This window comes from Phycodurus eques, chromosome 6, assembly GCF_024500275.1.
Source record: "Phycodurus eques isolate BA_2022a chromosome 6, UOR_Pequ_1.1, whole genome shotgun sequence".
Classification (NCBI taxonomy): Eukaryota; Metazoa; Chordata; class Actinopteri; order Syngnathiformes; family Syngnathidae; genus Phycodurus; species Phycodurus eques.
The window spans coordinates 30,232,670-30,245,198 of NC_084530.1; the positions used below are offsets into that span (position 1 = coordinate 30,232,670).

The 12,529-nt window shown below is 46.2% G+C and overlaps 1 protein-coding gene across 2 annotated transcripts; it reads right to left on the minus strand.

Moving 5' to 3' along the window:
- Positions 1-1,229: 1,229 nt before the first annotated feature.
- crmp1 (collapsin response mediator protein 1) lies at positions 1,230-11,527 on the minus strand. 2 transcript variants are annotated; one of them, XM_061679571.1, is made up of 14 exons: positions 11,213-11,527; positions 9,706-9,794; positions 9,042-9,226; positions 8,398-8,562; positions 7,960-8,021; positions 7,781-7,861; positions 6,802-6,870; positions 6,504-6,624; positions 6,239-6,395; positions 5,035-5,176; positions 4,028-4,198; positions 2,935-3,114; positions 2,696-2,858; positions 1,230-2,094 (listed from the first exon to the last, which is right to left on the minus strand). In XM_061679571.1, the coding sequence occupies exons 1-14, from the start codon at positions 11,507-11,509 to the stop codon at positions 2,003-2,005; spliced, it is 1,974 nt and encodes a 657-aa protein (XP_061535555.1). In that variant the 5' UTR covers positions 11,510-11,527; the 3' UTR covers positions 1,230-2,002. The 2 variants fall into 2 exon arrangements, with proteins under 2 accessions (XP_061535555.1, XP_061535556.1); XM_061679572.1 differs by lacking the exon at positions 9,706-9,794.
- Positions 11,528-12,529: the final 1,002 nt, after the last annotated feature.

Consider the following 12,529-nt stretch of genomic DNA (forward strand, 5'->3'; position numbering starts at 1 on the left):
AATATCGGCGTTGTTACGGCACATTTTCACACACTTGCGCCACGCTTTTCAGTTTCTATCATTTTATGACCCGCTGCTCTATACGGAGAATTTGCATTTTGTTTGCCTCACAAACTTGAAATGACATCACTTTGGTTGAGTCTCGGCGCAGATGGCCGTGCCGCAAACACGTCTGTGTGAAGGTGACGTTGTCTGGAGAAATCTTTCTCTTAATGAAGCTCCACAATGTGCGTGTGTGTGTGTGTGCGTGTGTGTGTGTTTTCCTCACTCGTTGAGGGATGAGGTAAACAAAATAGGAAAAACAGATCTCTCTATGTTGAGGTGCAGTTATACACCATAACAACCTACAACCATAATTCAAAAAAGGTGGCCAACGCATTCCTTGGAAAGGTTCATTTATTTAGTGCGTTTTTTGGATGATGATGGATTATAAAATATTTGGATCCCCTTTAGACCACCTGTGAATTCTTTTATTGGCATTCAACAACATAGCAAAAGAACAGATGCTTAAAGTGGATAGGAATGAAGTCATGCACTGAAGCGTGGCGTTGTTATGTTTTCTTTTTTTTTGATTGCCTCCCATGTAAGAGCCACAGCTCATGACAGCAACTCGCCGATAATCCAGTGCGAGTTCATGATGGTTTTACAGCGGCGACGCAGTACAACTCTCACCTCGAATTAAACATGACCAATCTTCGAAGAAGTCGATGAAGACAAAAAAAAAAAAAAAAAAAAAAAAATGTCAACGTCTGCCAGATAAATCCTTAGAATTAAGCAGAGTAAGAGAGCTGTTTTGTGCGCGGTCATGGCTAACAGCCCTCTGGCATCACAGATGAGTTGCAATGCAGATGCAGCATCACGTGTAGTGATGATGTGTAGTGTCAGTTCGATATAGTTGTCAATAACAAAAAAGAATCGGTATGATCATCGTAAATGAAAGCCGTCAGAGTGGTACTAACATGAGACAAACCCGCACAGTCAAATCACTTTCGATCGACGCCGCCGGAGAGGTATTCATTTTTTATTGGAATGAATTGAAGCAATTTAACACTGCAAACGACAGTAGTCCTATTATTTTGTTCCTGTTGTGTAAGCTTGCATCAAAGTGTTCAGACTCCCCGTTTTGTCAACAGTCTTTATTGATCATCGATGGCTCCGACAACACCGACAAAACAAAAAGTGGCATTAAAAAATGTTAATTATACTGTACCATACACACCAACACCAACAATAACAACAAATAAGGAAGTTTTCTGTTGTTTTTTTTTTCCATTCAAAATGTAATGAGAGCTCTAATGATCGAATGTATTCCTGGCATGAATGATTGGCGGAAAACTAAAACACACGTCAATTCTTTACCGCGTGATCTTTTTATTTATTTATTGCAATGGCTTCACGCCTGGTTCAGTTTTGCACTTTGCAGAAAGTGTGTGATTGTGGAGTTTTTATTTGTTTGTTTTTTGTTTTTTGTTTTTTAAATGAACATCAAAGAGTGCGCAGAGCTTATAAAGATAACCTGAATGCAATTGTGCACAAGCATAGTGTAACATTTCAAGGGACGTTCATGCAATGGGATCTGCATGAGAGTCCTATTGAATCAAATGCACACGTGCAGATGATGCGGCTACGGTGGCCAGTAGCAACAGCGCCATCGTGTGGGGGAACACTTACGTTGTGCTATTCAAAAGGAGGTAACACCGTGTCATATTACAAGTGGGGGAAAGTGGTGCACCATCTTAAAGCGAGTTAGTTCGTGAATGTTGATTTTCAACAAGACTTTACTGATTGTAAATCACAATAATATTATGTGCATTTCCATTGGTCACGAGTGTGTGCTCACAAGGCAGATATGTTAGGTTAGGGTTACAAAAGGAAACACAACGCATGCTCACACTCTCGCTCATACGCGTTGGTAGCACCCCGGTGCTACGTTGGTAGCAACGTGGGGGGAAAAAAATAAATAAATAAATAAAAGAAAATTTAAAAAAAAGTGTGCAGGTGTTCAACCCAGGCTGGTGATGTTAGAGCGACCACCAGGGGGTGCTACAATACGATGGCCGGACCTGCGAGGGACGCAGTCATCGATCTGAGCCCCTGTGAATATAAATGAATAGGGACAATTACAACGTTACAACACAATATTTAACAACATTTACCTTGTGACAACAAATGTTGTATTTTCATAATTCTATGTAATAAATCAAATGATTGTAAATCCAATAATGGCGAGAATTATTCGAACACTAAGTTGGGCGAGAAAACACAGTGGGAAACAGTGGAAAATGCAATTCAATAATAATGATAATAAATATGCATGCAATAAACATTCAAAAAAATAGGGTCACTCAGACAATTCCCTTATTTATTTGAAGAAAGGACAGGTTTTGGTTCGTTTGTTTGTTTGTTTGTTTGTTTGTCTTTCAAATTGAAAATGTGCAGACTGTATTTCTGATTAATCTTTTCTTCTTGGAATAAAAAAAACCTGTGCTTTTCCATCAAAAATAAGGACGTCTGCAAGTTACTCCAAACATATGAATGGTAGCTTGTATAATATGTTTTTTTCTCCGAAATACTAAATAATAACACTTATTTTCCTTTAAAACATTTGAATGATCATATACTTGATGAATACTTTGCATCTATTTGTAAACTAGTGCCCAAAACTATACGGCAGGTGTCAACTGTTGTGTCGAACCTGATAGGCTGAAGTTGGACCGGTGAAGGTTGCGTACCGGCGGAGGCGGCTGCGAGGTCGGCGATGTTTTGGCCGAAGGCGAAGGTGTGATGTACCTCGGGGTCGGAACCACGTCGTGCACAGGCCCATCATACGCCCCGCGTGTGACCCCTTTGTCCTGAATCTGTTTAGAGACGGGGGACAATTTGAGCCTCATGCTGCATAATGGACGTACTGTTGTCTTTGTTTTTGTGCTGTACCTGGTCCCTGAACTTGAAACGTTGGTAGGCGAAGTCCGGGAAGGGCTTGCGAGGGATGAAGCGCCCGGCGCCCTGCTGAACGTGAAGCTTCCCTTCCTCGTACACCGCCCGACCCTGACTCAGCACCAGCGCCGGAGCCCCACGGCACTCCAGACCCTCGAAGATGTTGTATTCGGAAGACTGCGACGAGAGCAATTACTTTTTATATGCGAAAACGTGAGAAATTCTGTGTGAACGATACAAAATGCCATACCAAGAAATGTATTGAGCGTAATAATGCATCATACTACTGGCTAGAGCCAACATTTACAGATAATCAATCATAAAATTGTAAATTCTGTCATCCTCATGTGATGCTAAGACAAAAAGTGTTTGGGCCGATATACATGATATTTCATATCACAGCACACATTCACATACAGTATATTATATATAAGCCTGGGGGGGTGGGTTATTATTTCTGCAAGTATGGTTTGAAAGACAATAATGCATGTAGTCAAATTGCAGCATTTGACGAGACGGAGGATGAAGGGAGAGAAAAGCTCGGGCAAAGAGCAAGGCTATAAAAACAGGGGGAGGGGTAGCAAGATGGCGCAGGGGGGAGATTAGAACCTCGGGCCGACAGCAGTCTGGATTAGAATCTCCCAAAAACGCGCGGCAGACGAAACATAGCCAACACTGCCTGATATTGCCAAGTATGAATTCCATTTCAATTGGTGCCGAAGTCCTTGAAATGCATGCGAGCTCCCGCGAGACTCGTTTGATTGCACATCCATTGATTGAAAATGAAGATTGTCAAAATAGCTGCAACATTGTACACGCTATCAGTTTGGACTCAAGGTAGGTTCTATTGGCATTTTGATGGCATCTTGAATGAATTCACTCAATTCTCCGTGGAAATCGTCTCGCCTCCTTTTGTGCGATCAGCCCCGCGTGTCTGGCGGCTGGAATTTCTGGCACATTAGCACAGGCAGGGCGGCCTCTTTGATCTTTTATTCGGTTTTTAATCCTGTTCACGCTCATCCTGCCTCCTGGCCCCTCTGCTTCTACTTTTGCCATCCGTCATTTTTTATTCATCCTGCTTTGTTCTCACCGACTGCTGCAGTTTGGACGTGATGGTTTTTGCGCTGTCGGGGTCCCAGACGACGACGTCCGCATCGGAGCCCGCCGCTATCCGACCTTTACGCGGGTACAGGTTGAAGAGTTTGGCGGCGTTGGTAGACGTGACGGCCACAAACTGGTTCTCATCCATCTTGCCCGTGGCCTGCGAGGGCGAGGGCAGAGGTGCATCAAACGTAAATACGGCGGAGAATCGAATATCGAACAAAATGAAGCTGAAGCTTTTATTCCTTAAGATCAGTGATTCGCAACCATTGTGCTGTGAGAGATCATCGTGTGTACCGCTGGAAAGGAAGGGCCCGGCAAAACACATTTAATTGGTATTTTAATGGGATTCAAATTAAACGGTCAAGCATTTCAGAAAAAAAAATTAATTAAATTTCACAAATTATGCCAGGGTATGTAAACTTAGGAGCGCAACTGTACATATTAGCAGTCATACGTACCCTTGTCATATTGGAATGAAAGTGTAGGCTACACCTTTCATAACCTCTAGGTGGCGGTGGCATATCGGAATGAAAGTGCACAGCTTTTTTGTAACCTCTAGATGGGAGCATACATTTATAAAATGTGAAGGTTGTTTTCATTTTCCCCTATACCTATGTATAATGCACTATTGACTTTTGACCATTTTGGTGGGAAAAGAAATGATTGGTCTGGAAATAATTTCGTAATGACCACAAATAACGTAGCTTTTTCCATCTATCTATGCCAGTGACATACTGTGACAGGCAGAACAATTTCATGATCGTCCACTAGATGTCAGACGGTACAATTAGCCTGTGTTCAAACAACAGAATCATAGCTTTCTGTTAAACTCAAGTGGCCCAGATTTTGTGTCAAAAAATAAAAACGATTTTTAAAAAAGGACAGCGCTGACATCTTGCGTGACGTCATGCAAGTGTTGAAAAGGCCACCGTCGGACACAGGAGGGAGGTGGAATTACAAATCCTACGCGCACACATTCTGGTGTGTTCTTACCACAGCTTTGTCCCAAACAAAACTCATCCTCTCCTCCACTCCGTTGGTGCCCTCTGGGATGAAGGTGAAGTCGTCTTTCCCGATTGCTTTCTGAGAGGTGCTGTAGGCGCAGTGAGCGCTGCCCACCACCTGCAGGTCCCCACTGTGTCGTGGCGAGAGACATTGTCATCAGCGCACACTTCATACTGCAGCAGGACAGAATGTTGTACAGGTAACAATCCAGCATAATCCTTACAGACCCACCGTTGGATCTGGTGATTTACAAAATCGAAATCAATCAAAATCAATCAAAAAGGGCTGAGATTTAGTTCAAAGTAACCCAAAACCGTCGTCCCCCTATTGGCCACCAGGTGTCCTCATAGAGTCCAAGACCTGTTCAGGCCTCAAGCGAACAAAAAGCATCGGTAGAAAGTCAATCATGCAACAGTGCTACTTGAAGTCATGACCACATTAACCGCCTGAGTCTTCAAAATGGGAAGAGCTATTATGATAATTGCTTCACTGTATCACACTAGGCATTTATTAATGACAGTCAATGCATTATTCTGGATACTGGTATTATAATCCAGTTTAAATATGGTGTGACTTTTGTGAAATAAAAAACTAAAAATACAGCCTGTCAGTTAAAAGGGTTGCTGTGGGACTAGCTTGAAAACCAAAACGTGTGAGGAGGACGAAGAGGAGGAGGGAGGCACTTGGTAGCCAAGGCAACAGATGAGGAAGGTTCACATTCCTGCGCTATTTATAGAATCAGGGGCACTAAAACGATGTACTGTAAGAATTTCTGTACATTCTGTTCACGGAGCGTGTTTCACATTCACTGCGCATTTGCTATAGTCATGGAGTATGGATCATCGCGTGTATTTTCCAATCTTTTTTGTTTGCCCCACCTCTTGTCAATCAAAGACCGCCCCACTCCTTTTATTAAATCATGTTTGACATTGCGTATCTTGTGAGCAGCTGCTGTGACTGCAATACCAAACAGGTAAATAGCATTAAAACCTTGCATGTGTTTCCTTTGGTGTCACTGATCTGATTTCAAATTCACAGTATGCAACGCTTGCAGCTATAAATAACACTGTATTCGTTGAAAAGTTTGTAAATCCACTGAGGGTCTCATTATCCCAAGCTCATCTCAGTGTTAGAAAAAAAAAAACAGGCGCTTTACATCGACTGCTGAACATTCTGTATATTCAAGTCCTACCAGGCCAGAAGTGTGTGGAGGTGGTCTGGGGTCGTGGGGTCGGGACTCAGAGGTGGGGAGGTCACATAAGCAGCAGCTTTGGCCCAGTTCTTGCTCCAGTAATGCGAACCGTCAGTGGCCAGGCTGGCTGTGATTGGCTCCCCAAAAACGACAGCACCTGCAGATTCCGCACAAAAAGGAATTTGCATTTCCACTGCTGAGGACTTCTTCGGGAGCCGTCCGTGTATGGGGAACTACAATTGGGATGTAGGAGCGAGAGCGCCACCTTTCCTCCGGGCCTGGGCGACGGTGTCGGCTGCACTCTTGCTCATCACTTTGGTGATGTAGACAGGACACTTCACGCGGTTGCCAAGGGTGATCGCACGAAACGCTGCCTCGGCCTCCAGCTGCACTTACAAGACAGCGGTTAAGGGCAGAGCAGAACTAGTCCATGGATGGATGGATGGATGGACGGACGGACGGACGGACGGATGGACGGGTGGGTGGGTGGATGGACGGACGGGCGGACGGATGGATGGATGGGCACCGTGTCAGTGTTTGGATGGGCAGACGGATGGCGTCACCTCTTCGGGACGACTCAGAGGGTGGCCTTCGGGTCCAGTGATTCCCATCCCAAGGATTTTGCTTTGTTCCTAAGTCACAGATAAAACAACTGTATGAGGTCGGCGCCAGCCCTGAAGAGCGCACGACGGGCCCAGCGGTGCCTCAACACACGAGCTGACATAATGAAGAAATATTCTTCCAAAAAAGAGGCTTCAAACTGTTGATTGCCACTACACTAGCTATAAAACCAAGAAAATTACACGATGTGTATTTGAAACAACCACATAGCATAGCATCTAGCATACGGTGGAAAACACCATAGCCACACACGCTGATAATTAACTTAACACACACACACACACACACACACACAAAACACCAGTCAAGGACGTTTGAAACAATTTCAAGCTTGTAGACAAGAGATCCGTTACGCCTGAGAAGTTACGGATTCGGACCAAAGCAGATCGGCTTGATGTTGCGTAACGTGACTAAAGAAGAACTGAAGGTCATGTGCGAGTGCAAATGTTGTTACTTTGTGTTTGTACACCGTACCGTACTGCTGAGTGCAAGTTTTCTTATTCAAGGGAAATGTAAAACTCCAGTTTTCGGAACGTAACCTCCGAAGAGAGACAGAGACTTCCTGTACGCAAGGGTGGGCGGCGGGGCGAGTAAGCGAGGGTGCAACTTTTTCTTGTGCATTCTCATATAAGTGCATGCTGTACTTGGCCTAAAACCAACTTGACGTGTGTGCTACTACTTTAGTAAGAGCCTCTAAACAGGTCCTTATATTCCAGGACCGCTGACAACAATCGTGGTCAGTGGAGGCTCGTCCTATCTTCGGCGGCGGCGCTCAGACTGCTCGTAAAAGTCTGAAGTGCGCTCGTGGTAGAATTGAGGTTATAAAGCAGAAGAGAGACCTACATACAGCACGATACCACAATTAAGTACCGAGAAGCTGCCGCAACAGACAGAAGCAAAGATAAGTTAGGTTCCACCTACGTGAGCAATTAAATCTCCATTTTCAGCATGAACCAAAACCACAGCGCCAATCTGTTTCAAGAAGCAGAAGGCCTCGTACAGCTGCAGAAGTGAGAAAACCACACGTCGGTGACGTCATGAATAGCGCATAGCCTCAATTGAAAAATGACTACATCCTGCTCTGAGAAAAACCTACGCACCTGGGAATCTGTCATCTGGTACGTATCCTTGTAGGCCATGTACACCTGGAAGGAGTTAATACCTGAAAAAAGTCACAAAAGTCAACTAAAATGGCATTTGCAAGACACGCATGTTGTTTTCTGTCTCCGGACACTGCATTCGTCGGGAAGACGCGAGTCACGCAAACAGCTCCTTTGTTGCTGCCCCAGAAGAAAAGTGATTCTTTTCTTTACTTGCTTTGAACAGACGACAAACAAAATGTGTCCTCGGCTTCCATGGCGGCGGTATAACGAGGGCGGTGCATTCCCTCGCCGCTTTCCCTTGGTTAAGAGGATTCAGCACGAGGCCAAATTGTTGCAAAACTGTCCCTGGTGCTCTCGCCAAAGAAGCGATTAACATGACAACAATTAGAGAAGCCACCAGCGCTTTGGAGTAAAAATGTGCAAATGTGTAAAAACCTTTCTCCTGCACCAGCATCTCCAACTCCTCTTGAACTGCATCGTTCCACTGGGGGATGTCAACGTGGAGGGAGTAGTCGCAGCACGCCCGCTTGTCCGCAGCCTCCTGCCAGACTTCGAAAGCCTCCAGCAGGCTGTCCCCGAGCGCGGGGGTCACGTGGTCGACTGGAGTAAGACAGGGTCCGAGGTCAAGGGCGTGCACACCTCGTTAACATAACACGGCTGCCGTATTGTCACGTCCCGGGGCGATTCTCCGATCAGAGGTTCAGGGGTGCTGGGATTCATCTGAAGGGTGCTTCGGCCCCTCCCAAAATGGGCTCGAAACGCCGACGCCAGTCAGGGAGCCGGTCGGCATTTGTTATCATCACGTGTACAGGACACAACAACTAGCTTCTTTCATTGCGGTTCAAACACAAGTTAATAGCACCGTCCGACCACCTGAATCAGGGTTGTCGAACTCATTTTTGTCAAATATTACTTTAGTACCTCGGTTTAGCACTTCTCTAGGGTGCTTGGAAATGACATACGGTACCCCCCCAAAAAATGGTCTGAAATTTTAGAGGCGCTGGGATTCATTTGACACATTTAAAACACACCAAAAAGGAGCTGAAAAACACACACGGTGACGTCTCATGCGGACTCACTGATCATGGTCGTGCCTCCGGCGAGCGCCGCTTTGGTGCCTCGGAAGAAGTCGTCAACGGGGCGTACGCCCAGATGAGGCTTCATCAGGCGGGTGTTGACGTCGATCCCGCCGGGGATCACCATGCGGCCTCGGGCCTCGATCACTTGGATGCCGTCGGGGAGCGCCAGATTCTCCCCGACCTGTCTACGGATGCAAGAAGCGCCAGTGCGATCGAGATGAGGAATGTTGACGCATTAACATGCGCGAAGAGAGGCCAAAACCAGATAGGACCGCTTTTTCATAGCAGTCCATTTGGCGCAGTAACGGACGGATACCGACGTCAGCAACCACATTATCGTTTTCCATTGCATTTGTTTGAGACGCGGGCCGAGAGTCGGAGGAAAACCTCTGGACTACATTTCGCATGCGGCATCTTTCAAACCTTTACTATTCATCCGTATAACAACTCGCCGCTGTGTCTGAGACAAATACACTGTGGTATACATATCACAGATGCACAATGAATATTATACATGTTAACATACAGTACACATGATTGTATTCTGTCTTGGTGATTGTATTGTCAGAAAGGAGTCGATCTTGTATGGTCATTGTCATATCGACTTTCGCACAGTGTAAAAACAGCAAGAAGTTATGATAATTACAGTATATTTTGCACATACTTAATGAGCCCATCTTCAATGTAGACGTCTGCGTAAAGCGACTGATCGTCGTTGACCACTCGCCCTCCTCTAATCAGCAGGCCGTCACCCTGAAAGGTCGCAAGGAAAGCGCTTGAACAGATGTCGATGCGTGCAATCCGTCTCGCGTTATCTTTCTGCAGTGTGTACTATCTGCTTTGTAGTGTTGCAAGAACATGCACGCACTCCTGCAGTACAGCGTGGGACGCCTGGCAACAGAGGAAGATGGTGTGTTTCCATAGTAACTGTTGATCAGAGATGACCTAAGATTTTTATATTTGAAGCTTTTTGCCATCACCTGTCAGGCCATGAGTATTTCTATGAACGGGATTGTATGTTTTACAGCCGAAATCCTCGCAGCTCCAATCCGAGTTCCATCATCTCGACGTCGTCTGACTAAAGAGCTTGAGAAGACAGCGTCACGAATCTCAATACTCAAGTGTCCTCGTCTGAGGACGTTGAACGCGAATGCAATATGACAATGACGGCCGATGAAGCTCGAGCCAAGAGGCTGGCCTGGTGCTACGGGACAGATTTGGCCTCCTCGCTAAGAATTTAATCTCCTCTTCCGGCATTGGCAAGAAGATTTCCAGCAGCTCCGAGCACGTCCGCTGCCTCTTACCGTCACATGGGGGACGTTGTTCTCCTGGCAAGTGGGGCCTGCAGACATGATGGCTTCTTCTTCGTCGTCTTCTTCTTCACCCGGGGATGACAAATATTCACATCCGGTTCGCGGTGCACCGTGTAGTCCCCCCCCAGCTTCGCGATATCGGCGTGAACGCGCGCGGAAAGCGTGCACGTGCACAGGAAAGGTGGCGAGCACACGAGCACGTTAGCAGAATGGTTACAGCGGTCACACGATCACGTCGCTGTCACCTCAGCTGTGCACGCGCGACACGCGACGCGCGACAACAATGGCAGCTTTGCATGGTTGCTGTCCACTTCAGCACCACTATGTGCATCCATAGATCTATCTATCTTTTTCAACTGTCTGTCTATCTATCTATCTATCTATCTATCTTTCTGCCTGTCTATCTTCAGATCAGCCTGAAGTCCCGATATTTGGCCTGCAGCGTCGGCATAACTGGCCCACTAATTTAAGCAAATAATCGCGTGTCTACTTAATGTTTCTTGCTAAATCTAAATGCATTTGTTCTTTTTTATTTTGGCAGAAAAAAACGGTTTTTTTTTTCAAACAGATATTGCAAGCACCGCCCCCACCCTAAATGTCTTCCAGCAATTTCAGCAACCGTTGCACCGTTGCCACTGATTTCCATTCTGATTCTTATTTCAAATTTAATTTGTTATGAAAAATATCTAGCATCATCATCCTCCTCCTCATCCTCATCCTCATCATCAATGGCAGGAGCAGTTGTGTTTTGGGTTATTTCGTATGTGACCACATTTCTATGGTTTTGACAGCCCTGACTAAGGAGAGGATCAGTCAATCAATCGATCGATCCGTGCGTGCGTGTGTGTCCGAAGTTACCTTTGCCGGTGTGTTTTCCACCCCTGGCGAAAAGGCCGTGGGGACTCGCGGAGGTCCCGGTTGTCCGTCGGTGTGCGATCCGGTTGCAGGGGCTTGACCGGAGCCCTCGTCGCCGATGCCCGGCAGCCCCTCCCGGCTGGCGCTCCTCGGCGCGCGGGCCCCTTTGACTCCGAAGTCGACGGTGTCGCTTTCAAAGGCGCCGTAGCCCTTGCGCCGGTCGGCTCCGGCGGCGATCGGTGCCGCAAAGTAGACCGGCAGCTCATCTTCGCGGTTCCACTGCCTCCTGCAGTCCGACATGTTTGTTGCGCTCGGCGAGCGAGGACGCAGCACGCGACGGAACCGCGTCACGGGCGGTCCCGCCTCCTCTCGTGACGCTTGTCGGCGGCCTGTATGAAGCCCAGAAACCTTGGCATAAATGGTGGCCTTTTTATATTTTGGGAGCTGTTGATCTCCAAAGGCTGAATGGGGGCGAGGAGAGGATTCAACATTTGAGCCCACATCTGGAAGGGCAGACAAAAAATGCCTCATTTATTTGCGTGTCACATTGGCCTCCATCTTTTAGCTGAAAAGATGGAGATCCTGCAGATCGGGTATGAAGCTCCTCGACATCGAGGCAGCTTTTATTCGATTTTCTTTTCTTTCTAGTCTGACCGCTGAACGGTTCTGCTTTTTTGTGTTTTTCTTTCAAGCTTGCATTGAAGCATATTGATCCCAAGCAGGCGAAAAACAAAAAGGACGACGATAACGTCCATGAACCCGTCACGCATAGGAAGAATATTTCTGTTTGTTGGAGGTTCGAGTGCAAAACTATTGTGTTGGAAATAATTGAGGTTTGACGTATCGCACGTAACATCATTTGCATTGATACAGTAAGCATTGCCAGGTTTTTAACGCGAGAGGAAGCTAAGAAACGGGACCAATCAGACGTCTGCTTTTGGTTCCCACCAGCCAATCGGCAAGCCAATCTTATTCTGAAGAAGTAAGCTTCACGTTTGTCTGGAGGTTTCAGTTTGCATGCATTATTGATTCAGCTTGGGTGGAGTTGGTGTCCCGTTCACACACGCAAGGTGTATTTATTTCTTTGCATGTATTCCCACGACACACTTTGTCAGTTCAGATGATCTCCTGCTAACGGGCCTTATTGCCTCTCTCCCTTCCGCTGTACACTAATGAGACTCATTGCCAGCTGTTGCATCAAATAAACGAAGACAACGATGCTCACTTGTGATGGAGGTATTCTTTTTTTTCTTCCATTTTTTTGTGGTTCGAGTTAGCAATGCTGTCGAACGCAATGCCTCGTGAGAGGAGCTTGTCGTA